The following is a 26206-nucleotide window of genomic DNA, read 5'->3' as shown; positions in this document are numbered from 1 at the left end:
GGTAGTCCTTGCCCCAGACATGTTATCAGCTTGCCCCCGCATGCTCCGCGCTCATAGCTTCCCCTGTCGGGCGCAGCTTATCATCACTTCAAGATAGCTCCATTGAACTGTTCTGTAAAGCTCACCTCGGTGAGCCAAGACCATATCTTCACCCAAGCAGTCGATCAGCGGAAGCGATAAGTAGTAAAGAGGCACCCATACTCTGCCGCTGCGTTGTCGTCGCTTCTGTTTGGCCTCCCCGATTCCTGCCAATTTTCCCCCTCCTTGTAGAAATCGTCCTCTGAGATAGCCAAACTTGAAACAAGGTTCTCTTTGCGGCCATGGCTCAAGACCACACCAAAGCGGAAGGAGATGGGTTACCTCCAGGCACTTCGAGGCTCATCGACGTAGATGGCTCCGTTATTGGGCAGCACGCGTCAGGCTCGGGCGAGAACGATATCGTGCTCATTCCTCGCCCTTCAGAAGACCCAGAAGACCCTCTGAATTGGACTAGAAAGCGCAAGCTGCTGGCTACATCATGCGTTGTGCTCTACACCATCATGATTGCCATTCCAAGTAGTGCAGTCTACTCCGTCGTCACTCCCATTCGAAAAGCGACAGGATTATCGCTGGCCGACATCAACAATGGAACCGGAATCATGGTTAGTCCGGCTGTGCAATTTCAAGATACTGTTTCTGACGACATGTGTTTTAGTTTCTCTTCTACGGCTGGGGATGCGTCATCTGGCAACCTCTCGCTCTCCAATATGGCAAGCGACCTGCTTACCTGGCTTCCCTTGCGGCGAACATTGTAAACCATCCAATGCAGACCCTGGAAAGATTGTTGTCTAACTAGATTTACCTTTCAGATTATCCTCGCTACTGCACCGATGTGCACTACAAAGCATACCTATCTTGCGAGCCGTATTCTGCTTGGCCTTTTCGGAGCACCCGTCGAATCACTTTGCGAAATCTCGATTACCGACATTGTAGGCGCAACATTCACAAAGGATTGTTATATAAGCGAATGAAGACTAATTGGTGCGTAGTGGTTCGCTCATCAACGACCGAAGTACCTTGCGCTCTATGGATGGGGTCTCTCTATGACAGGCAAGCTTGCTCCTATGCTTTCTGGTTTCATCAACGTCGGTATGGGATGGAAGTGGACTCTGGTAAGATACCTCATCTCAACCTCGGTCTTAGGGTGGATGCTGACTATATTCTCTTCCTCGCAGTGGTGGTGCGCAATTTTCAACGGAATTGCTTTGGTGTACTGTTTCCTCTTCATGGAAGAGACCAACTACGATCGTCCCGCGAGACTGGAGGACCATGAAACACCCGTCATCTCGGAAGCACAACGAACAGAATCTGCAACTGGCAGCGAGGAGGAGTCGAAAGTTGCGAACACAACAGAGAAGCAGGGAACTCCGACCACCAACCCCGTCGACAGCGAGACTGGACAGGTTATGTACCCACGCAAGACTTTTGTCCAGAAGTTAGGTATCAAGGACAAGCCGAGACCCAACCGAATGCTGGATATTGCTCTTGGCTCCCTCCGAGGCTTCACGTATCCTTCTGTCGTTTACGCTGGGTAAGTTCAATGGTATCTTTGGAGTAGGACTGCGGCCTAACTGAATTCAGATTGATGTACGGCGCCAACAACTTGGTGTGGTCTGGTGTTCAGAATGCCACAACAGGTACCGTGTACACCACCATGTACGGCTTCTCTACCGCCGGTGTGGCTGGCGCTTACGCGGGAGGCGTTCTTGGTACCATCATCGGGTTAGTCCAAATGCTTTGGTTTGTTTTGTAATGATGACTGACATATTTCCTGCAGAGGTTACTATTGCGGCAAGGTTGGAAAGATCCTGACAATTCGCCTCGCGCGTCGCAACAACGGAATTTCCGAGTCAGAGCATTCTCTGTGGCTCTTCGCGGCCTCGATGTTTTTGGTGCCTTTCAGCATGATCCTCTACGGCCTTGGAGTTGCCTACCATATCCACTGGATGGGGCTCATTATCTCTCAATTCACGCTCGCTATCAACAACGCTCTGGCGGTCGCAGGATCTCTGGGTTATGCTATCGCATCATACCCGCAACTGAGCGGCGACATGATCACCACCTGCGTCATCATTCGTAACACGATGAGCTTCGCCATCAACTACGGCATCACTCCCTGGCTCAACCACATGGGCTATCGCGATACTTTCATCACCGTTGGCGCCATTGGACTTGTGTGGAATGCCAGTATTTTTGTCATGACTAGATATGGCAGGAAGATGCGAGAGAAGAGCGCAGAAAGATACTGGAAGGATGTTGCAAAGGCGCACGCGAAGGGTTTGAGTCATTGATTGTGTCTTTAGCACTTCAAGTAGAGATGATCAAATTCTGAGAAAATTCCCGCTTTGGGATGTTTCAATGCATGTCAGTTTCATAACGATTGGGCCAAAACCCGCGATAGCAATGATATTACACAGATATGCTACTACTGCAAAATTACTGTGCAATGTGTTTCTTCCATTGCGATTTTGGTATCAATTATAGGTAACTGGCTATTCTTAGATATGTCTTACTGTTTAAATGTCTGATTACATTTGTGTAGGTGTGGGAAATCTCCCGGGTATTGGATAGAAGCAAAGAGGAAGAAACGAATGAATGAGTGACTGTACACCTGTCACGAAGGCTTTCAAGAAGAATCCGAGCGACTCTTTCCACGCATCATATCTGTAACCTTTGTGGAGACCCTGCTCAAAAGCGATGTCTCTGATTCTGTCGATATGACACTCCTGCTTGCTTCGCTTGACCGCCTCCTTTGGTGCATCTCTTTAACAAACTTGGCCCAGGTGTTGGTCAAAACGAGATACTTGATGTGCCCCTGAGCGCTGTCAAACACATTGGGATTGAAGCTGGAGGGAATCTCGCCGGTGTAGCGGATCTGGCCTCGGATGTCCTGTCCACTGCCTGAGGTCTGACCATTACGGGTGTGATACGCATCATCGAAGGGGGTGATGTGGTTCAGTGAAGAGTCTTCGCCGAAGAGAATGCGAGCGGGCTTCTCAAAAACAGCTTCAAGATGCTTGAGCTCGGTTGATGGAAGATTTAGAGGGAACTCGGCGAGATTGATCGAGATAAAGTCCGCGTAGATGTCGAGGGCGCTGTTGAAGGTTTCCAGCATCTCTTCACCACTCAGTGAATGAGCTTTCGAGTTCAGAGCAAATTGAGGCCACGTTGAGGTCTTCCATGCGTCCAGGCGGGTCAGGAAGGCAATATTCTCTCCGGAGAAATCGCAGAGAGCTGAGAATTCCTGAAGAGAACCGGTGTTCTCGCGGAGGGCGTGGTCGAGAGCGCTCATCGTGAGAAGACGGCTATCCGGCTCCGGGCCGATTTCAATGTTGTCTGATTGGTACACGTTTGCGAGGCCCTTCTCCAACTGGCTGGCTGAGGCTTCACGCCTGCAGTTGACGCAAGTGCCCATAGCGTTAGACATAGGCCTCAGAGTACTTGATTGAGACGACGTGTCCCACTTGGCGTTCGCATCCCTTGCCTTCTTGTTTAGAATTCGCAATCGGATGACCTGGAATGCTGGTACAAAGACGGCAAAGATCTCGAACACCATGGACGAGAGATGTAACCTAAATACTGTTATTAGCTGCGGTTTCTTGAGATCAAATAAATGGCTTCAGGTTGAGGCCTTACCACTGGCTTGGAGTGAAGTATTGGTTGACCTTCGCAAACGCCGGGACATACGAAGCAATGAGAAACATCGGTGTAGCGTGGAGACTAGATAGCGATCAGCAACGATGAAGATTACTGGACGAGTCAGTATGTTACAAACCTGGCGAGGCAGCATCCAATGGTTTGTGTGCGCCATCCCATTGTGTCGCGGATGCCCCAAGCCTTCCAAAGCATCGTGGGGGCAATCTACACACGTTAGAAACATGTCGATGTTGCTTACAGAATCTATGGTGACTTACAATCCACGACCAGAGAAACTGCCAAACTACCGTCGGCCACCATTCCCATCCTCGACCCAAGTCTACCAACTGCTCCATGACGTTGGAGCCCTGGATTTCTGTACCAGGAATGCCGAATGTCGGGTGATACTTCTTGCAAGCGAGCCACATGCCAATGGTCAAGCATGCCTAAGTCAAACAATCGCGGGTCAGATTGGATCCGTGCGTCTATGGAAGAACGTTACGTACCTGAATAACCAGACCCAAGCCAATGGGGATCATGATCTTCGTCGTATAGTCCATGTTCCTTAAGCGGCAAAGCCAGGATGTCCTGGCACCATCGCAGCCGAGCTTTCCTCGCTTGATTCCTTCTCCCTTATTCGCAAAATGCAGCTTCTGCAGCTTCGCAACGTGCAAGAAACGAGCGTTGGATGCGTGGAACAAGGCAATGCCGAGCGGGAACCAGGTTCCCATGACGAAGTACTGAACATCGTAGGCCAGAACGGCCGGCATTGTTCCACCGATAGGATAGGTGATCTGGGCCAGAATCCAGTACAGGTGAAGACAGAAGATAGCGGCAAAGGACAGCGGCAAGCCACGGATCTTGAGGACGGGGCTATCGCGATTGACCCAGCAGAAGATCATGCCGGCGATGACGAGTACCGTCCATGTTACGCAGAAGGTCATATAGAAAATGCCTACGCTATCGAAATTCGGCGGCATAGGCGGGAAGTTGTAGATCGTAAGGCTCGCCATCGCTGCGGGATCCATGGTGACGTTTGTGTTGGAGTTGTTGGATGAAGAGAAAGGGGCATCTCCTGGTCTGATCTTTTACAAAAATAGGATGGGAATGTGTCTTCTTTTCAAGACAGCCTCATTCTTGAAGTTTTGTGCGTGGGGATATGAGTGGGGAATGGAGAAGGAAGAGTCCATGACCGAGGAACGGTTCAGCCACAGTCGAAGAAGCCCAGCGGGCCAACGGTACCGGCACCTGGACACATTGTGATCGGCCATCCAAATCGGTAGAATCAGTCAAACGATAGCGTGCTTGGCATAGTAATACGGGTGTGGTACAGCCGCACAGCTTGTCCGGAGCAGCGAATCCCGTTGAAGCCAGGCTAATATTGAACCCCTTCCCCCCACTTGTGGCGTCTCTCGGCTGTGGTCACTGCTTTCCCGCGATGAACTTCTCTAGGACTACTCTGAACAATTCAGGCTCATGTTTCGACTCATGCTCTCCCTACGTCCCTCAGAACTTTGCTTTTTTGTTTTGTCGATCACTAAGGTGTTCGTCCGTGCTCCCGGCACCCGAATCAAACCATCTTTGACTAGACGTTATCGTCCGTCGCGCTAGACGGCTGATGATCCAATCAACGCATTACCGTGGCTTCGTTTGGCCGTTCCGTTCAGTCTAAAGCAAGGGATCTTCATGAGTCAATCTGCTCGAGGTAAAGCGAGGTGGACAGCCTCGCATGCGTCAGGTCTTTGGCATGTCCAATCAAATGGCTTCATTTCAAGACAAAGGCTTTTTGGCTCACAGGCACACGAGAAACACGGCATCGCAGGGCTTCCGGTCCCTTTGTGGGATGCTAGATCTTTTTCGTACCTGGCGTCGAGATTGACGGCGATAGATGCCTGTTGATCATTTCTAGTGCCACAATCTTTTCTGTGCCGGATCGACTCGTTCTATGAGTCCGAAGAGCGGCACTTGCGCAGACGAATCGCGGGAAGGATGGCGACCACTTCGTTCTCCACATGGTTCTCGTCTGGGGGATGCCGTCGCCTCGTGCTCGTCAAAGAAACTCAACGGTCTGGGGCAAAATACGCGTTGCTATCGTTGTCGAATGCCATGTGATATGAAACTCTGGGGTCGAAATCGTGACAAATGTGTTGGATACCACAGCAAAGCACTCCAAGAGACGCATTTCAATTGACGTCAGATCTTACAGATTTCTCGAGATCAATGGGATCGATCCTGCTGCCGGGATGCTCATCGGATCTAAGATCAAGTCGCATCCGGACACTTGGAAATCATCAGAGACCCCTGACTGATGTGCATGCATATGCCCTCTATCGGAGTGGTTCGCAGGCAGGAACAGCAAAACCCCTGTTTACTTTTCACCTATCCCAGCTAACTCTGCCAAGCATGTCGACCTTGCTAGTGGACTACAGGGCATTGTCTCATTGTCCACTCCAACCTTTGTTTCTTCACGCTCAGACGGCAGTTCATGTCTTTTGCTGTGGGCATTGTGATCGTCGATCAATGTAATCACTGTTTCCTCTTCCCGCTGTCAAAATCTGCACTTTCGATATTTGGGGTTTCCCCATCACGCATTGTTCGCGCGTAAGCGGATTGCATCTTCAACCCCGGTCGCGAGCTGGGGGTGCAGATTTCCCCACGCTGTCAGATCGTGAGCAATTTCAAAAGTCGATGACTCTGTCCCACATGAGTTCTCCTGAGCTATCTTTCCAGCGCCTTGGCTTGTATGTCAGCTGCTTGACCGAGAGCTGAGAGCCTTGTCGCGGCCCATTGACCTCCCGAGCATGCAGATCATCAATAGCCTCTTTGGCGGGCAAGGATTGGATTACTGAACAGCGAAAGACCCTGGTTCGTCCACACGAAAATGATCAGCGGCAATGCACTGACTGCAAGACGCCAGATCTTGACAACAAATGGATCTGCGTAATGTTTTAAGTCTGCCTTTTCTTGGCTAAGCTTGAACAATAGAAGCTTCCCCATCACCAGTTACGGACAGTCCACGTGCAGGTGCACTGCTGCCATAGTCTGTCTTCCGCTGAAAGCATTGGTATGGATCCAGCCGTGACAAATTCGACTCAGCTATGCCAAGTGACTTGAATGAGATGAGCTATCATCAAATGAACGTTCCGGCGCAGCGAAGGCTGAAAGCCAAGGCGCTTGGCAGATACTTAAGTCGCCGAGACCTCCAAAATGAGTGTCCGTAGCCGGTCGGCCCCACTCGGCAGTGGACTTGAGCAGGCCAGCTCCGGACGTCGCCGGCTGCTCCGGCCGGGCAGGCGGGGAGTCGCCCGGACGACGGTTCCGTTCAAGTCCATTGTAGATCTCGATGTGGGCCACATTGAGCCTTGCCTCTTATCTCTAGCGCGTCTAAAGAGAACAATAGGGTTCAAGTGTGACCTTGGTGCTTACATTCCGCCTTGGGAAATCGCAAAGATGCCCCAAAAGAGATAAGATTTCCTAACAAAGAATCGCCCAACGGTGACGAATCGGCTGGCTTGACCTGTGCCGCAGCCACCCGTGACGCTTTCATGGTTTAACGCTCGATATTGTTTCCACTTGTGGTATGCCATTCGTTAGCCGTCTTACAAGTCTATGAGTTATCAGTTCTTAACCCTCACTATACTAGCGGTCCTTTGTGGGGATCTGTCCTTCTTCGTGGGAAAATATTCTTCTCGACGGTGCTCATGGCCTAAGATCATACATTACTTCTGATCAGGATGCTGTCGCATCGTCTTTGAGCCCTGACTGCGCACCCAACGATCTCCTCAGCTACTGTTTGAGCGAGTATGGTGAATCGGCCTTCTCGTCCCCAGTCATGTCCCAATGAAAATTTGTACTTTTAAACCAGTATCATGCGGTATACGAAGGCTTGTTCGTCGCAGAGCAGATAATGTTGCGTCTTTCGACTGGTCTGGACAGATGCAGTTGACATTTGTTTTCCCCGGAGAAGCTGCACGTCGGGCTCCTTCGGGATACAGAAGTCGTATATAAATACCCAGCGAGCCTTAGAAATCTTATTTTGACTGATCGTAAGCACCTTACGCTATGTGATCGACGATGGGTATCCCAGGTGCTGTCTCGCAGGCCCCTCATCATTCCCCCTCAATTGTGCCCTTCACAATCAGCGTCCCCCAAGCATCGATTGATGATCTCCAAACACTTCTCAGAGTCTCCAAAATTGGTGCCAAAACATGGGAGAATACCCAAGAAGCTTTTGGAACAACTCATGTATTGCTCTCCGACGCCAAAGCTGCGTGGACAGACCCCGCCCGCTTCTCATGGCGGTCACACGAAGCGCGCATCAATGCCGTACCCAATTTCCTGTTCAAGTTGCTACTCGCAGATGTTGATTTAAATGGGGAACAGGTCTGCAATATAATGTTCACTTTCTTGCGCTCTTCTCCGATCGCAAAGATGCGGTACCTGTCCTTCTACTGCATGGCTTCCCAGGGAGCGTTTTGGAGTACCTGCCCATTCTTGAGCTTCTGAGAACGAGATACACTTCGAAGACACTACCTTACCACATCGTTGTTCCCTCGCTTCCCGGCTACGGCTTCTCATCGATCTCAGCTTCGAGCGACGTTGTATCGTTTGTGGACAAGGAGTTTGACTTCCAAGATGCCACAAAACTTCTTACTCACCTCATGGTCCACATGGGGTTTGGCAAGGCTTACATTACTCATGGAGGTGATGTTGGCAAATTGTTTGCGAGGATCATGGCTCAGGAGCATAATGGCTGCAACCCTTTACACAGTACGGCCTCTCTATACCATATTCCTGGCTCCCTTATCTGCGCATGCAAGACTTATTTTTAATGCGTCAAAGACCTGACATAATCTAGTGAATGGCTTATTTGCAACGAAGGAGCCTGCCCCATCCCATATGGACGGCTATTCGGAAGAAGACGACCAGCGCATGATCCATGCTCAGGCCTTTTTCGCAACAGGCTTCGGATATTCCCTCATGCATCAGACTAAGCCTGGAACCATTGGGCTCACGGTGGCATCTAGTCCGCTAGCTTTACTAGCATGGTGAGTATCTCGAGGCACCTTTCCCCAACCATTTCTATGTGGTCGTCCTCGTCTATCCCTTCGGCCCCTGGGTATGAAGATGGCCTTCATACTCCTTGATATCTTTGTCTTTCACCTTCTCCTTCTTCTTCTTCATTTTCTAGACGAAACTTAAATTGCAAAACAGGATCGGCGAGAAGTTCCGGGACTGGACAGAGATTTCGATGCCACTGGAAACAATTCTCGCCAGCGTAACACTTTACTGGCTTACCGACACATACCCACGCTGCATCTATTCCAACCGGTTCCCCGCCACCATCCCTTTCCCAGAAGACAAGCCCTTTGGCGTGTCGAACTTTCCCCGCGAGCTCGTACCTGCGCCAAGAGCTTGGGTCGAGAAGACGTTCCCTAACTTGATCTTTTACAAGGACTACGAGAAGGCACCGCCGCATGTTCTGATCTCTCCCGACTTACGAACAGCAAAGGCTGACGCAGTTCTTAGGGCGGACACTTCCCAGCCCTGGAGGACCCAACGGCAATGTTAGCCGGCCTAGAGGAATTCCTTGCCAAGGTCAAATCCATGATCCATGCAGACGGGAAGTAAGTCCGCTTGAGCTGAGCGAAGCTTGATTTTCGCGAGACTCACATAGTTCAGCTGAGCGTCTTGATCAACCTAAGACCGTATCTCAGCCCCATGAACCCGTCACATCTCGGTTAAAGCTTCTTTCGAGGATGACAATAACGTAGAAGCATCGCAACTCGCTTCCAAGCCCTCGTAACGGTCGTATGTGGAGTTATTACGAGCGCCTCTTGTCTTTCGGCCATGTGCTGAGCGTCACACAACACGTGGGACCCACATCTAGAGGGCTTCTATTCTCGCCGACCTCATTTCTAGGGAAGAGGCTGATGCTCTACAATGGCATCTTCTCATAGAGGGGCTGGAATCTTGCGCAACTGTGGCTGATGGTGGATGGCCTGACAGGTGATCTTCATGTATGTCTCATACTTCGTGATACCCTCACGTGGTGTACTACATGCAATGTCTCGGTTGGATTAGGGCTGGCTTGGTGAATGCGGAAAAGGGGTAACGGAGAGGGGCAATTCTTGGCCAGATTGATCTGCGTTGATTTCATCATTAGCCTCACCATGTCTTTGAATTTCTCCATTCCTTCCCCGGCAACTCCGATTGGAAGAACACTCAACTTTGAAGTCGCGTGTCCGTTCCTGGTTAATGCTCGAGGGGCTCGCGTGCTACAGAGGGGTACCACGGAAACATCGATCCTCCAAGGCATGACTTGCCGATCATCTGCATTGGTAGGAGCTGATGGACCATTACTTGTTTCTGCCATGTTGCAGAAGCTGAAGGTTGATGCCATTCGAGTATTGTATTGATTGACGGGTAGATGCTGTGACACACCCAGTCGTCGATGTGTCACCTCATCGGTCAATGAATGATTTACAAACACGTAGGTTTGATATTCAGGGGTATCTCAGCCTTTGAGGTGTCAGTTCGAGATAGAGGATTCGTATTCCATTTTGATACTCGGACAATCATCCTTCAGAGCTTCGCTTCCGTCATGGTGTAGTATAACACTAGATGACGAAACGAACAGCATAAGAGCTTGCGTACAGAGCTCAGGAGAATTGTGAACAGTTGTCATGCCGAGGGCGCTTGGTGGCCTCTGTGGACCAGTATCGATGCAATCACCCATTCCACTGGTCCCGAGTAATGCAATCATATGCAGCTTTCCGTTGCGAGATTAGGTCGGCCCCGGCAGCGGCCGTGGCAAAATCTTCCGCGGAAGCGCGGATGCGAGTCTAGCGATGTTTTAGTGGTGCCCGTGTCACATGTCTTTCCTCGTGGGAAGGTTGAAGATGCAAGTCTGCCCGAAGGCCAGAGTGTACAATTCTTTCGGCACCGGAACGTGCAGAGGGCGTGTCTCGGGCGGGCGGGGGCGGCTTCGGCAAGTTTGTTGAACCGCAGAAATACGGGTTCTGCATTGTCCCGTCACCGGAAGAAGGTTGTTCTGCAGGTAAAGTCTGATGATTTTGATGTACCGGGAGTAGGACAAAAAGCCACCCTCGGGGAGGAATATGTCATGGAAGATGCCAGCGTGCCGATGTCGGGTTAATCTCTCGCAACTTTCTAGCTGAGCTGAATACCTGTTGGCGTCTGCATCGTCAGTCTGTCGTCTCCGCCAACAACAGCTTCAGCTTGTGATATTTGGGCCATGATCTGATCTCTCGGCCGCTAGAAACTACTAGCGCGGTACGACAGAAGCCGTCCTTGGAACCGTCGGCAATGCTGGTGCATTTTGGTCGGAGACACAAGCGCCATGCGAAACTCGCAACACGCGCGGGTTCCTGGATCATTGTAACTCAAAGGCACATGTGGAACTGTTGGCGTTGGAGAGAACAGCCCTAGAACTTGGGCAGGAGAGAAAACCATCTCAGTAAAACTGTGACACAGTTGGACGAGATTTCTCAAGCCCATCCAAACCTCTGTGAACAAGAGGAGATCACATGCGTATAAAGATCAGCCTGATTCTCGACCAAGTCTGCATGAAAGAACTTTCATCATCCGCACATGCAGTCTCACAATCAAACGGCCACACACTGAGCTACATCACCGCAAACTACCAGATAGCCTTTCCCCTGCCATCAGAATCACAACAAGAAGCACTCTAACCACTTTGGTATTCTGGAGTTGCCCTGTTGACCACCAACAAGACTTAACTTTCCAACCTCAACACATTCTATTCAATCATCACAATGGCGAAGTCTTCGGCCAAGCAATCTTCCTCATCCAAGTCAAAGAGTAAGCATCCCAACTCCGTAGGTCTCAGTGATCCCCATACTCATGTCAAAAAAGGCTCCAGCAGCAAGAGTTCTAAAAGCTCCAGCACCGTCCCGGTCAACCGCTCCTGGCAAGACCCCTCGCTGGACCGTGGTCAACGCTCGACTCAAAGCTCAAGCGCCAGCTACCCTGTCGGGCGCTGGCTTACCGAGCCGTCTTGGCAAGAGCCGTTCAACAACATTGCGGAAGTACCCGCAGCGGGATCGGCCTCGGCCCATGCAGGTGGACACCAGGGATCGGGTGCGGCTGCAACGTATGCCACGTCCCGCAAGTAGCGATAACGCCAGACGGGTTGATGTACATGATGCTTTTAGACTTTGTCAATTTCCTTGGAATTTTCTTTATTTCATAGAATACTAGACTGCGCACTCGCAATAGACTTTTCTGGGCCCAGGGTTTCATAGCTACACACAGTCAAGTGCACAGAACCGCCGACCTCCTCACCATTCCATAAGACAAACCAAGATTAGAACTTGACACCGGCCTCCGCCATCTGCATACCGTACTACAAATTAAGTTAGCTTGTCGGATCTCTCCATTCTATAAAATGACACACACCTTCTTTAAGCGAATAGCTTGTACAGTAATGAACCCAGTCGTATCCAGAGGATCGAACGTAGTAAGAGAATCCATCGAAGCATCCTCCTCGGAGTACAGGTTCTCATCCGATGAGCGGCCGAGTACATAGACGCTGCCTTTGTATAGGCGAAGTCGGACTTGGCCGTTGACCCTCTGCTGAGAGTAGTCGAGGCTCGCTGTCATGCGTGTGAGTTCACGACCACCTGCTTTTCAAAATTCCCAGTAAATAAAAACTCACGTTGCAGAAACGCCCTCTCAGGGCTGAAGTAAGCACCCTGATACATGAGCTCAGACCACTGCTGGCTCATCGCGTTTCGCAAAGAGATGACTCGGCCGTCGAGAACACTGAGAGCAGTAAGCAGATACACACAGATTCAAGTGGTGATGCTTCTTACAGCCCCTCGATGGAGATGTGCGCGAGACGGAGGATGGTCATAGCTGGGGAGTCTGGTTTGTGTCAGAACATGCTTTTCATGTACACATGAATACGGTGGTCATACCATAGCATCCACGAGACTTGAGTCCGATAAATCGGTTCTCAACGATGTCCTGCCGCGCTTGTCAGCCCAAGTCTGAAGAACCTCTGAAGTTAACCAAGAACCCACAATACGGCCAACTCCATGTTTCCCGCCGATTCGATTGAGCAGTCCAAAGAGCTCAACAGAATCGGTGGCAGTCTGCTGCGGAGTGACCACTTTCACCGGCGTCCCTTTCTCGAAGTGAATCGTTATATCAAGGGGCGCATCGGGGGCATTCAGAGGGGAGACTGTTTTGGTCCACATGTCCTCTGGAGGCGTCACGTCTGGGTCTTCGAGGACGCCCGCCTATGCTCGTCAGCTATGCTTTTCTTATGGTGCTATTCAGGCGGCTTACCTCGTAGGAGCAATGGGCAAAGTTGTCATCCATGGAGAATGGCTTCGCCTTGGTTGATGAGACGGGAATTCCTGAGGTTTTGTTAGCTTGAAAGAGGGTTATTCCTGAGGTCCTGCAGCAGTACCTTTCTCAGCGGCATAGTCCAGAAGATCGATTCGACCCTGTGAAATGGCCTATCAGCTTGTGACTAACACCTCATGAAACGCGTGGGCATACCTCAAATCGTTTGTAGAACTCAGGCAGGCGCCAAGGAGTAATGCATCGTATCTCGGGATTGATCGTGGCGAATGTCAGCTCAAACCTTACCTGATCATTGCCCTTCCCGGTCTGCCAGCGATTAGCCTCGCTTGCAAGAAGTGATGTGATCGGTCGTACACAGCCATGGGATACGAATTGGCACCCTTCTCGGGCAGCAGCCCTCATCTGGCCTCGAGCAATGACTGGCCGAGCCAAGCTAGTTCCTGTATTTTGTCAGTCAGGGTGACTTTCCTTCTTCCTTTTCAAGTTTGACATAAAACCTGCTCACCTAGCAAGTAGAGACTCTCATACACGGCATTCTAGACGGTGTCGTCAGTCAAGACTGAGAAGGTGTCCCAAGGATTTCTCACGCATTGGACAGCTTTCCAGCACAACTCTCTGAAAGACGTTAGCTCGAGCAAAGTTGACGTGGGGGCCTACCTTACTCTACGAATTCCCTCTTCAAGTCATCGACGATCAACTACAACGGCACGATCATCAGTAACGAGTTTCGTCTTCTTCGGTCTACAGCCAAGTGCACCGTGAGTATCCGCACCTTTGTCGCGCCTATCTGCAAAGCTATGTTTTGATTGTTAGTATAAGCAAGTATCTCGGGAGTTTTCAAGAACTTTACCTTTCTTCTCAACCGAAGCCCAATCGGATTCCTCCTGTCCGACGTCGGCAATGTAGCAGCTTTTGAGGCGTCAGTGGGAGCCACGCCGATTGACGGGTACGTAGGATTACGAACATGACTTCGTAATTCTGTTCCACTAGCCAAGCGAGGATGACTGAAGTATCAAGCTAGCGATTGACATCAGTCTTCACGTTTCAATACCATGCATGTGCCATTTGGGCGGGTTGTGCTGTCAAATGTGAAGCGGTGTTGCATCGGGAGAGGGGACTTACGCCGCCGGAGTAGCTATTGACGATGTTCTTAGCATTTTGCCATGTCTGTAATGACCTGGACTCTGGAATAAACTTACGCGAGACAAACTTTGCCGTTCGACATGTTGGTGGGCGGTTTGCGGAAGGGTTGTGATGTTGTTTGCCGACGAGTCAGGGGATCAGGAAAGACGGAAGGCCCGGAGAAAAGATACACAGGATTTCAACTGAAGACTACATGTAGCTTTCCATATCCTGAGAAAGTTGAAATGCATCTCTTATAGTTTCCAACTTGACCTGTTCAATTCCTACACACAGTCTTATCGGTGACTCAAAGTACGCCCTTCAACGCGCCCCTGCACGCGGCAGGAACATCCCGACCAAAGTCTGGCCATTGAGTCACATCCCACGTCGATTCGGAAAGATCTTGCGTCTACTCCAGATAGCCGTAAAATGCGGGCTCGCCCATAGATGAGGCTCCGCGAAGAGGTAGCCATTTTGGTGCCGTTTGACGCGCGTGGTCATGGTGTCTCGTCTCGGCTTTCCTTCCCAGCATGGGCGCAGCCGGCTCGAGCTTCCTTCCCAGGGTGGAGTAGGCTAGCGACGCAGGGGCACTCAACGACGACGATTGATACCAGGGCACATTGGAACTTTGGTGAAATAGTGCAGGATTCTCGCTGGCGAGATGGAAACGCTTTTCCTTTTCCAACTGTGACTCACTACAATCAAGGAGCAGTCTTTGAAGTCCTGAGGAAGTTATCTTGGAGCATCCAAAGTTGTCTGTCCCGCGTTGACAAGCGTCTCTTGGAAAGGCATTTATTGGAGTCCTCGTGACCAACGAGGTGAAGACTTCACCAGCAAATGATACACCATGCGGGACTGCTCTCTATCCGCTTCAAACCGAAGACACGTCTGTGACGCAGTAATTCTCCAAAAGGTTGCGGCAGTGTCCGGGCATGTTGAGAAACATGCACTGCTAGTTGCCTTGCCACCCTGACGTCCTTACTCGGCAGGTCTTCTTTTCGCTGGAATAATCATTGGAGCGAAAACAGGTATTCTATGTGACGGAGAGCTCACGTCATCACGTTGAGTATTCCTCGGGCATTCGAAAACATATCACCAGTGCAGCCCCGATCATCTGATCAGAAGGTAAAGCAAATCACCCCAGCAAAGCGATTTATTGTGGGTATCGTGGTTTGGGTTTCGACGGATGAGATGTAGATAACTTATACCCACTATTACACACTGCTACGAACTCAAATATCCATCGCATAGTCTACGGGTTAACCGCGACATGACTTTGCTCCATCGTCCACACCCAACCCCCGTTGCAGCTTTTAGAGGCCGAAGAGCATCAAATGATCCAGCAACGGCGGAGTATATATTGATCAGTTATGGGCTGTCATTCTCCGCTGTTTCCCAGAAATGATTTGCTTGTCACCCACATTCTGTTGGATTGTCTTGGAAACCTAGTACAACCTAAAGATCAACGACATGAGAGGTGTTCACTGTGATGGCAGTCATTATTTCCGAAGCATTGGTTGTTGACTGCCACAATCGATAGACCGTCAGTTTTCTAATCTGGCTTCTTTGATTTCTCGGCTTTTATGAGGCATCACGCACAAGAAATACTCCTCCGAAGATGGGTGTCTAATTTGTCACGATGCGGGCGCTGCAGCACGAAACGAGAACATTATCATGCAAGTCCGGCCCTCACTGACGTACCTTAATTTGACGAGTAGGTTGGCTGTCATGATGTCTTCGGCCGATGACATTCACTTGCGGAAATGATCCTGAGGCTGACAGTTGTGGGGTGTTCTTCATGTCAAAGTGATCCTTCCGCGACGCAGGTACGACGTATGAATTACAGTATGACTAAACTCTGCCATGTAAACTTCTCAAGCCAATATATCCCCGTCAAATCTCTTTCTTGTTCCATATTATAGAGTTGGCGACGCTACAAATTCTAAACGTGCAGAGTTTTCAACAAGCGATAGGGTATTTCCGACGTGCTCGTCTCGACCCGTTCACCTTTGACATGTCTTCATTTCTAGTTTATCTCATCATAATACACGATGGACGGTAGCAAGTATCATGGCCGTACCACATAGTTCGATGAAAGGGCTCCAGAGATTGCTTGCTGATGTTCTCAGTCTTAGTTGTTTACTGTGAAAAAGATTTTTCAGACTGTTCGATTGCGGCCGGCTAAACCGGAATGCAGCTAAAGCTTTTTTGAAATATATACTCGCCAAGACTCCTAGGATAAACCATCGGGTGAACCGAAATGTTAAGCAAATACTTCGTCATCAATTTCCCACGTGTAATGAGGCAAGGCTCTCCTCGCAACTCGGCCGATTCATCCCTGGCTGCAGAGTTTCTTACTGCAGTGGGCCTTCACTCTTTTGCAGCTGAGGGCTGCATGTGAATATACATATGCTTCACCATGGAGAATTTGCTATTTTATTTCGCTAATGCATCGTCGTAGTTCTACGGTTGCTGAAGAATACTTAGCAGCACATGCGCAAGACGGATATGGCGAGTGTCATTATTCTTGTAGGTGTTTGTCTTGCCATGCCATGTGTATTCCAAACTAGGAATAAATCAAGAACGACGTAGAAGGGCAGAAAAGCACACCAACAGACATTTGATTTCACTGGAGCTACTTTGGGCTTCAAATAAGACATCACTGTCTCTGGATAGTCTTTCCTTACACGCCCTATTGCGATCTCATCTTTGAATGCTTCTAAATGACGATGCGATTGTCGAAAATACAAGTTCAGATTCTGTAGCTAAGAGCTTAAATAGACTAGACACCTTGCCCCCCCTTCCTTATCTATCAGGGACAGTTCGTCATCGAGTTGCCAAACGCCGGCCTCGAGCTCGCTGCTCCGCATGATGCGGCCCTCGACCATTCCTCTAGGTCACGATTCACGACAGGCGAACGCACCTCCAGTCAAGATTAGGTATAAATGGCTTGTGACCACCACTCATCACAGCTGGTCTCCGAGCCAGAGCAAATGTTGGCCCATTGGGTGGGTTAAAGCTAAAACGGGGCTTTTGCGAAGAGAACCATCCCAGCGAACAACGTTTCTCATCGACATAGTCAGGAGGAGCTTGGTGTCAGCTTCATTAACGGTACCTGTTGTCAGTGTATTAACGGGGAGTAATCAACGAGTAGTACTGGGTGTCCGAGCTCTGTAACTTCTAGTGCAAATAGCAGTGGATGGGACGGGAATCTATCAAGTGCACCGGCTTCCCGAGGCCTTCTAGTCCAGGATGAGGTTTCTTTACTGTTCTGATTCCTGTGCCTATAGCTTCTTGGGTCAGCATCTGGACATGCGCTTTTATACGCTTATAACGAGCCTCCTCGACTGACCCCCTCGCGGAACGGTTGATGGCATTACAGACATGAAATAAGAGTTTGATTTTTTAGCAGTAGGGTTCAACATAGCTCACAATAGGCGCTCTGGTCGCCTAGAATATTCTTTATGCTAGTGTTTGTCAGAGTGCACCACACACCTCGTACGGCGTGCCGTCAGTCACAATCAGTGGCGATTATATCTTGAAGTCGGGCACATTGTCTATGGGAGCTTACCTAGTATTCCGGTGGAATACTTGAAATCAGACACTAGGGCCACAACATCTGGTAAGATTTATGATTTATCGAACTCTAAGTCAAGCGCATGGGCTGATTTCGGAACTGCACTTCATCTTTGGAAAGCTACTAACATGAAGCAGGAGAGTGGGTTGTGCTTGCTGAAGTTTCATTGAGTTCGACATCCCTGGCTAGTTATGGTGGTGAGTTCGTTGCTTGATATGAAGCACTTGTGAAGACGGGTGACTCCGTTTTGTTCCTTCAGCCTCCCTTGCATTGCAAGTCTCCAAGTTCGAAGATCAATCTCAGAAATGATGGCTTCGTCAACATCCACGAGAATTCGTTGGTAAGTAGATAATGTTTCTCACTTTGGTCCGTGAGATTGTGGGTCAGATGATAATCCCGAGAGACTCGTACAGAGGCAGAGCCAACAGGGTCAATCTCGCATGTTAACGTATCTCGAGGCATTAGTAGGATAGCTTGCCTCTCGTCGTCAAATGGGAAACATGTCAGAGGCGAGACGAGGCTTGTTGAGCAGTGTTTAAGACGCACCCGGCATGGAGGTATTCAACAAAGCGCCGACGATTACATGCCCCATCAGTTTTAAGAGAAAAGCTTTAGGATGCCTCAAACCTCCTGCGATGTGTGGAAGGTGTTTTCTCTGTCAGGGGAATACCTATGCGGAACACGTGGAGGTGTCGCCGGCGGCCCCGCAAATATCGGCCCGGAGCTCCGTGAAGAGCCCCGTGTTTGCGGCCGATGCAACCAGAGGTCAGTGGGCGAAATAGGAACATTGTCAGCGTCATTCACTGGACACGGTGGTTCGAATTGAATTCTTGCACGTCCCGTTCTCCGTGCCAGTGCGGAGGTTGGTCCCCTCGTCCCAAAATTTGTATGACAAGTGCCAAGCGTCTTGGTCAAACCTTCAGCCAAGCCACGGCTTGGCCACCCAACCAACCAACCCGTGGCTCGTAATGTTGCTGAAGAGATGCCAGCTGAGGGAGGATTCAGAGTGGCTGGCGACGCGGTCTCGGCCAGACTGTTCGAGACGGCGGTGCCTGGAGTGGCTCGCCGCCAACGTCTCGAGCAGCGCGGGCCGAAAGCCCTGTGATGCGTCGGCGCCAATTAGCCAAGTCCATTGGTGTCAATATCTTCTCATTCTCAAATGTGCTGTTGCTTGTCCGACCCCAAGATATCAAAGAGCAGATTATCTGTCTTGGAGATCGGCTGCATGCGCAGGGCAGGCTCGTATTCCTTGTTGATTCTCTCGGCTATCGAATCCGGATGCACATGGAGGACCGCCGAGCGAAACGGCGCTGCTTGGCGAACTGTTGGCAGCGGACGAGACGTCATGCATTCTGCGGTGCTTCCCCGCGTACCCACGAAGCGGCCAAGAACTCACCGGAGGTAATGGAATGGACCGGGGAATTCGAGATGTCCGGTAAATGAAGGTTGTATGCGGGCGGCGGCACAATTGACTGAGAAAGCTGACAATGGGGGCGGGAAGTGCTTTTGGCGAGATTGATAAACAGTTGCATTCGTAAGCTGACTGTGTATTTTTGGAGCGGACTTTCGTGTCCCTGGTAGATCGCTCGCCCTGGAGGGAGGGTTTTGTTTGTGTTTGGTCCAGATCTCGGGGTTCAAGCTTCTTAGGTAAGCGAATGACTGGGAGGGTTGGATGATTCGGCACGGCAGGATGAGGTGCGGATATTTCTCCTCCATTCGTCCCGCTCGCCGTTCCTTCGCTGGCTGCGAGTTTGTTGTTGTCAAATGTCAATTGAGTCTGCAGGACGCGTTCATGACTCTTGCCAGGCTGCCCTGTGTCCGCCACCCTGCGGCCAGAAAGTCAAAAGGCATAAGCATAATTGAAGAAATGAGCACGTTCACACACGCTTTTTCGCTGAGGCGCATGACGTCAACAAATCAGAGGCCCCCATTTGCTCGGACGGGAGCATTGATTGGAAGCGGGATAATAGAGTTCCTGGCGCACAATGATGTGCTGCTTGGTGCCTGTCTGGCCCGAGTCTCTGGGATTTGTTTTTCCAGCACTGAGAAGCACTGAAGCAGTCTGGTCGCCTTCTAGCGCCCCGGCTGGAGTTGGTGGTACAATGGTGATACCACAGTCAGCGATTGATGGCATCCTCCCGTAAGGCCAGGCCGCGAGATCCATCGGTGCAATATTCGATAGTGCCGTCGCGTTTTGTCTTGAGAGACTCGTCTGCCGGTGCCCATTTGTGTCCTTTTCTTAGTGCTTTTTGGTGGATGGCCCCTTCTCCACGTGGAACCGGGTGACGAGGACCCCCTTTGATGTTTTGCGCCTCAGTTTCAGTAGCGGGAGTTGGAAACGGTGGAGAATGAAGGGGGCTCGATTGCCAGATTGTGCCTTATCGTGTTCGGGACTGAGTGAACGAAGGGGGAAAAGAGTGGTCCGCGGACGGGTTCAGCGAGCTCAAAGTGTTTGCAGGTGTTCTGTTCTCCCTTGCTGATCTCTCGCTGCAGGGCACTGAGACAGAGAAACGAGCGTTTGGGAGAGACTGAGGCGAGTGCCCGTTTTTTCGCAGTCGTGTTAATTTGTTCTCGACCACGCAGGTCCCTGTCGGAAATTCCCACAATTAAATGCTGCAGGAATATTGGAGAAAATATTGGACAGGAAGGGTAAGGCGCGATCCACCTCAGCGCCAGCCACCCCCTGCACCACTTTGACGCTTTCCGTTTTCCGTCTTGCCCGGCTGATGGTTGTCCTGCAGTGGGCGATGGCAATTGCCAGTGACAAACGGAGGAGGGGAAACAGCAGGCTGGTGACAGGCTTTCGTTGGCGTTGGTGGGTCTTTTCAGCTGAACGGCGCCTTGTTTTCCACGTGTGGCGTCGCTGTGTGCTCGAAGGCGCCGGGTACCTTTTTCGTTCAGTTTCTCAACACAAAGAAGGCTGGCAGCAAGCCCAGGGGATGATTGACAGTGTTGACAGGACAGCAAGCCATCGCGAGCGCCATACACCGCGGAAGTGCGTGACGGTGTCTTCAATAGCCAAGCCCGCCATCCCAGGGCCCATCGCCGGCCAAGACTGCGATGGAGAAGAGGCGGCTGGCCTCGTCCCGTCTTGGGGTGTTGTTGTCCAGTGCGCTCGGTCAGACCGGACCAGCCAGTAGAGCAGTAGAAATGTGCATCGTCTGTTGAGCTGGCAGCTGCAAATGCACTCGCACAGGCGCCGTGCTGCACTGCCCAGCTTGTGCGCTCTGTTGGCGGCTGCTATTCATCGACGAGGGGTACGGTATTGGATGCTCGTATGACGGAAATACGGTTGGTTGGGGGGAGGCAGTGAGAACGCAAAGTTCAGGTGAGGACGGATTGGCAATTGAAGGCGCCGTGTGAATGATGATTGCCTTTCTCAGGTACCTGAAGATGCGGAAGTCACTGCCTGCTGCAGCTGCCTTCCTTAACATTTCATCCATCCATCGTTCCTTCCCTCACCTAAGTCGAAGAAAACGAAAAAACCAGGCTTGAGGCAGGAGGTACGTACCGTCAGTATGTCCCGCCTTCCCCAACCCGAGCAGTAAACCTGGCGGGAAGATCCAGCGGTCCTGGCCAAGCGATTGGAGTCGCTAGACTGCATCTGGAGCCCCGGACCCGGTACGTACTTCCTCCGGCTGGTGCTATTCGCCAGCCACTTGGTCGAAGCAGGTTCGAACTTCCAGGAACTTCTCAGAGCCCGTCGCTCCCGCAGCGCTTCCCTTGTCTCCCACGCCGCAGCAGCAGCAGCAGACCACCCCCTGTGACCCCCTCTCTTCCTGTTCAACGTCCCTTCCAGTGGCCATCCCTTCCTTTCGGCCTTCCCAGGTGGTGTCCACTGGGTTGCAGTGCCCTGTTGTGTTGTGCTGGAGGGTAGGTGTAGATTACGGGTTGCATCTGCTGTTTAGCCGTTTGCTGGCGGCGCTTCTGCACGCCAGGGAAGCCTCGCTGCATCACCTGAATATGTAACTCCTCATACAAATAATACCAAGAGGTACATCCAGTCACCCAACTTCTCCGCAGGGCTCTCCTCCTGGGTCGTACCATCCGATCCATCGGCCCTCTTCGCTGCGTCCCTACCTTACCTGTAGCCTGTAGGCTGTCTGTCTGTCTGTCTTACTCTTTACCGCGATTTCTTGCTTTTTGGTCTGTCGATTCCCATCAATTCAGTAATCACTTTCCCGATTTCCTCTCCGTCCTCTTCTCTTCTTGTCTCCCACCTCTCTTCTCCCTCCTCCATCTCCAACCCCGACCACCCTCGAGCACGAAACAGACGTCTTTTGACTCTCCCGATCAATCCGGCGCCCTCCGCCTCTCTACCTTCTCCCCTCCGCACACTCGCTTCGTCACCCGAGGAGGACCAGGAGTAAGGACCGACCGATCGAACCCGCTCCCGACGATACCTCAGACGCTCCAACAGCCTTTCGACATCCACATCCACATTCTCATCCTCACCACTGTCGACCGCCGCATCCGAGGCTCGATATTCTATCTCTCGTCCTCGACAATTTCTTTTCCAAACAGCTCCTCCCCGACGAGGTCTACCAAGGATCAATATCGCCCAGTACGCTTTTGGGGTCCGCCTGACACGAGAATCTCGCTTCCCTCACAATCCCACCCTCCCGAAGACCGAGCCGAACATCCACCCCTGGTGACGAATAACCGCCCTCTCGAAATCACCGCGTCTCAGAAATCCTGACCTCCAAGTCGACCAAAAACACAACCCGCGACGTGCATCGCTCGATTTCGCCTCCCGGAACGACGAAACTGGCCCTCTTCTGCAGTCTGCATAGACCGAGCAAAAAGCAACGCTTTGAAGCAATCTGTGTGGCAGAAAGCTGGGACGGCAGCTGGACCTTGCTCGACCTCCCGACGACTTCGGACGAAAACATTACGACGCACTCCATCCGCCAATACAACAGTAAAGCTTTTTGAAAGCATCTCGGCCGAACACATACCACATCACTACCGACCAACGCTTCCACGACTCGATCACATTCCAAACACGCCCAATAACCTGGGCTTGACCTGCTGGCTTGTGGCTCATTTCTCGACTCGTGCCAATCGCTGCGTATTCTGGTCGACCGCAATTAGGAGGAAATATTTCACTCTATTGCTTCCATTGTCTCCGCATTCCAGTGCCTTGTTTGGCTCTTTGGTGAACACCTACGACTAAATCCTTCCTTCGAAACCTCCTTCTCTTTTCAATCTCGACATCTGCAACATCGACTCAACGCCTCCTCACTGTCGCCAAAATGTGTAAGTTTCACCTGTCAGCATCCTGTCATTGATGGATCTTAACACCATGCAGCTTCTCCTACGACAACGTTGATGCCCTTTGCGCAGCTGCCAGCTTGTGCAACACAATGTGGTGTCATGTACGATGCCAACGGCGCTTGCGTCCCTCCTGCTGCCGCGCAGGCCGATGAGACGACCTACGAGAAATGCTTCTGCAGTTACAGTGCTCTGCAGCCCTGGAAGACCGCCGCCACCGGCGTGTGTGACTACGCCGGGTGCGATGCCGCTGGCTTCAGCAGCATTCAAGGGTGGTTCACATCCCTGTGCAACGCCGTCGATGGCAATGCTGTTGCAACAACATCTGGAGCTTCTTCCACGGCTACCAGCGGTTCATCAAAAGGCTCAAGCAACAGCGGCAATGGTGGAGACTGGTAAGCTTGCTGTGTTGTCACGACTTGGCCGATTGCTAACGCCTCGTAGGCTCTCCAACCACTGGAGATGGGTCGTCATGCTTGTCATCCTCGTCGTTGCCATCGCCGGCATCTGGATCGGTGCTTGCATCTGGCGCCGCCGCTACCTCAGGAGGAAGGATCGCATGTACGAGCTTGGCAAGCACGCTCACAAGGGCCCCAGCGGTATTATCGCTGGCTCCGGCGTCGACGTCAACCATGCCGGTCTCGCCCAAGGACCCGGCTCATTTATGCCTGGACCTGCTCCTGCCGCTTATGAGGAGAAGCCACCCAAGGAGAAGAAGAAGTGGGTTGTCAACGAGCGGACGTAGACGACCACCGCAGGATACGTGTAGCAATACTCTTCAACACTATCCCTCAACGGCTTACGAGACGGCGTTTCTATCTTTTACGGCATTTGGTGTCTGGATATCCATTCACATTGTTCTTGGGCAAGACTCGTGCTTTCTTTTTTGCTCATTATAGGCGTACGGCAGGAAATAGGAGGGTCTGTTTGTTTTGTTGGTAACATATCATTGGTGGTCCATGTCCCTTTCACCACGCGGGTTTCACGGGGACGTCGTTGGACATTTGCAGGGGAAAACCGGCACCCAAAATCCACGTCACAGGAGCGGCCCGAGTCCACCACCTTTGGTATGCGGGTTTAGACTACGGCCGGGCGGTGGTCTTGAGGCCAGCTCGGCATCCAAAAATGATAATTTTTATACCTCTTCATCGGCATTGGACACGTCCACCTGACAGTTTGCATTGTTTTGTTTAATGATTCGTGCACCTCACTGACTCGATAAAGCATTGTTTGCTGTTGCATGCGTCATTTTATTTTTCCTCTTTTCCACCTCTGCAGACCGGGGCCGGCTTGCCGCGGGGGACCCTCCCGACCGTCCGAGCGGGCCGATCAAACTGATCAAACGGATTGTCGCGGTGGGTTTGCGACAACCCTGTGCTCTTCCTTTGACACCTGCAGCGTCGTAGCAGGGAGCTTTGTTGCAGTGTGGGTTCGGGGGCCTGGACCCTTTGTTGCCATTTTTTTTCTCTGGTGTCTGGGATCGTGTCGGGCTGGGGGTTGTGAGGCAGGTTTGTCGGAGCTGACGACGGCTTCACGTAGTCAATTGGGGAGTTTCCGGCGGGTTTGGTTGGTGTATTCTGCTGTGCTTGGACTTGGGACTTTTTGCGTCCGATTACGGTTCGATTTGTTCCGTGAGTTACTTGGTGGGTTGATGCTTTCGGGTTTTCGGATTTGATGGTTGAGGATGATTTGCGGGAGGGGGGTTGACGATTGTATAGGTAAAGTCTTTGTCCGCGGGGATTCCGTGTATAAAAAGGTTCGGGTTGACACGAAGTGCTTTTGTTGCAATAGGTCTTCTGTATACCGAAATGGGGTGGCGGCGGCGACTGCTTTCGAAGTAGTTGTCGGAGCTGGCTCACTTCTATTAAGGTTGCACATGTTCGTAGAGGGGAGGGAGGTTTGGGTTGAGGACGTGTTGTACTATCACTTCCTGGGTATTGAGTGTTAATACCTTTGTGGAGAGGACATTGAAGGGCAGAGAAAGTTGTCGAAGCTGGGGGTAGTTGGTGATCGATGATGTGCTCACCGCCAGAGTTTTGTTAAGCTTTTCAGATGCCCTGAGCCATTTACAAGGGAACCGCACGCAAATATTGCTCGTTGGGCTTTTGCCTTGTTTCGCCATCGAGAAACAGCTTTTAAAATATGTAGAGCCGTCTGTGGTGCTTGGTCTTCAAGAGCCTGAAGGTGTCACGATGGAGGAGGGGATCTTGTTCGTTGGGCGATGAGGACCTTGGTATTCTTCTCGGTGTCCGATATCCCCGATCACGCAGTTCGACGCCCTATGGGATATCTCAAGTATTTAAGCTGGGCTTAGGCCCCGGGGAATGGCTTCTCGACACGCAGCAATGAAGAAACCGCGCCCTTGTTGAAGTTCGACGATAAATTTTGAATTAAACAATTCACGTCTCGTAGCCTTCAAGATATAAGGGTCTTCGTCGAGTTGTGATAATGGGCAGGATGGCGTCTTCCGGCTGTTTTGTTGGAGTGCTATTTGGGAATGGGTATTCGATTTGACGAGCTGACGATCTCTTGTCTATGTGGGCAAAGGTTGCATGTGACAGTAGTTACCCGGTCTTGGCTACGGACTGCTCGTGGTATCTTCTTCATGAGTGAGCTCCCAGGTCCCTCTACAACTCGTTGTTCTTCTGAGGCACTGAATGGCTTGGCACTTGAATTCATATTTCCATATCTGGGCTACCTCATGGACGGAGCCTTGTGATATGCAAACCAGATGGCCCGCGAAGTTTCTCATGTTTAAAGGTGAGCCGTAGGACACTTGTATAAAATCTCCAGCAATAAGCGGTTTGATTCTCGGCGTCCATGCATACAACGGAGTGCTCTGCTAGATATTTTGGAACTCCTGGCAAGATTGACTTGTTGACTAGTCGCGTCCTCGCACGAATTGGATATTCTGCCGCAAAAATGCGTGATAAACAGAGGGGGAGTGCGGACGATAATGACTTGCGGGATCCAAGTCACGAGTGGTGGCTGCCTTTTTCTTTGGGGATGTCACATTTATTTTGTGTGAGCTAGCTGCGAAACGGAATCCTGCAAACAAGACAGACTCACGTCGCCTGGCACGATTACATTGTCTTTTCTGTTGGTGAAGTTGGCATGAGCCGGCTTCTAATACTTTGTGAAGCTGCGTTGTCATAATGCTCGTCAGGCCTCGGGATGTGGAGGGTCGTGGTGAATTGCTCT

The 26206-nt window shown here is 51.2% G+C and overlaps 6 protein-coding genes across 6 annotated transcripts; 4 read left to right on the top strand and 2 right to left on the bottom strand.

The window, feature by feature from the left end:
• Positions 1 to 320: 320 nt before the first annotated feature.
• CGGC5_v000392 (putative MFS-type transporter) lies at positions 321 to 2330 on the top strand (the record flags this gene model as incomplete). Its single annotated transcript, XM_032036994.1, has 7 exons — positions 321 to 641; positions 695 to 790; positions 849 to 968; positions 1029 to 1151; positions 1215 to 1570; positions 1621 to 1761; positions 1817 to 2330. The coding sequence occupies 7 exons, from the start codon at positions 321 to 323 to the stop codon at positions 2328 to 2330; spliced, it is 1671 nt and encodes a 556-aa protein (XP_031884154.1).
• A 335-nt stretch (positions 2331 to 2665) lies between these two features.
• CGGC5_v000391 (uncharacterized protein) lies at positions 2666 to 4703 on the bottom strand (the record flags this gene model as incomplete). Its single annotated transcript, XM_032036993.1, has 5 exons — positions 2666 to 3611; positions 3676 to 3759; positions 3815 to 3900; positions 3954 to 4121; positions 4182 to 4703. 5 exons carry the CDS (start codon positions 4701 to 4703, stop codon positions 2666 to 2668), a joined length of 1806 nt encoding a protein of 601 aa, XP_031884148.1.
• Positions 4704 to 8574: 3871 nt separating this feature from the next.
• On the top strand, positions 8575 to 9247 carry epoA-0 (putative epoxide hydrolase; the record flags this gene model as incomplete). Its single annotated transcript, XM_032036992.1, has 2 exons — positions 8575 to 8723; positions 8890 to 9247. 2 exons carry the CDS (start codon positions 8575 to 8577, stop codon positions 9245 to 9247), a joined length of 507 nt encoding a protein of 168 aa, XP_031884147.1.
• Positions 9248 to 11474: 2227 nt separating this feature from the next.
• On the top strand, positions 11475 to 11834 carry CGGC5_v000389 (uncharacterized protein; the record flags this gene model as incomplete). The annotated part of the gene is made up of 2 exons (XM_032036991.1): positions 11475 to 11520; positions 11575 to 11834. 2 exons carry the CDS (start codon positions 11475 to 11477, stop codon positions 11832 to 11834), a joined length of 306 nt encoding a protein of 101 aa, XP_031884149.1.
• A 191-nt stretch (positions 11835 to 12025) lies between these two features.
• ARG1-1 (Argininosuccinate synthase) lies at positions 12026 to 14257 on the bottom strand (the record flags this gene model as incomplete). The annotated part of the gene is made up of 18 exons (XM_032036990.1): positions 12026 to 12064; positions 12118 to 12314; positions 12377 to 12483; positions 12534 to 12585; positions 12639 to 12687; positions 12744 to 12962; positions 13012 to 13082; positions 13136 to 13172; positions 13228 to 13338; positions 13387 to 13472; positions 13538 to 13568; positions 13620 to 13647; positions 13695 to 13729; positions 13805 to 13827; positions 13883 to 13941; positions 13997 to 14049; positions 14155 to 14167; positions 14232 to 14257. The coding sequence occupies 18 exons, from the start codon at positions 14255 to 14257 to the stop codon at positions 12026 to 12028; spliced, it is 1236 nt and encodes a 411-aa protein (XP_031884319.1).
• Positions 14258 to 22986: 8729 nt separating this feature from the next.
• On the top strand, positions 22987 to 23750 carry CGGC5_v000387 (uncharacterized protein; the record flags this gene model as incomplete). The annotated part of the gene is made up of 3 exons (XM_032036989.1): positions 22987 to 22990; positions 23043 to 23400; positions 23450 to 23750. The coding sequence occupies 3 exons, from the start codon at positions 22987 to 22989 to the stop codon at positions 23748 to 23750; spliced, it is 663 nt and encodes a 220-aa protein (XP_031884151.1).
• Between the last annotated feature and the right edge of the window lie 2456 nt (positions 23751 to 26206).

The sequence above is a fragment of the Colletotrichum fructicola genome, assembly GCF_000319635.2.
Source record: "Colletotrichum fructicola Nara gc5 chromosome Unknown KSG_Nara_v1_contig01, whole genome shotgun sequence".
In the NCBI taxonomy this organism is placed as follows: Eukaryota; Fungi; Ascomycota; class Sordariomycetes; order Glomerellales; family Glomerellaceae; genus Colletotrichum; species Colletotrichum fructicola.
Note: the sequence above shows the minus strand (reverse complement) of the source record. Positions and strands in the feature narration are given on the sequence as shown.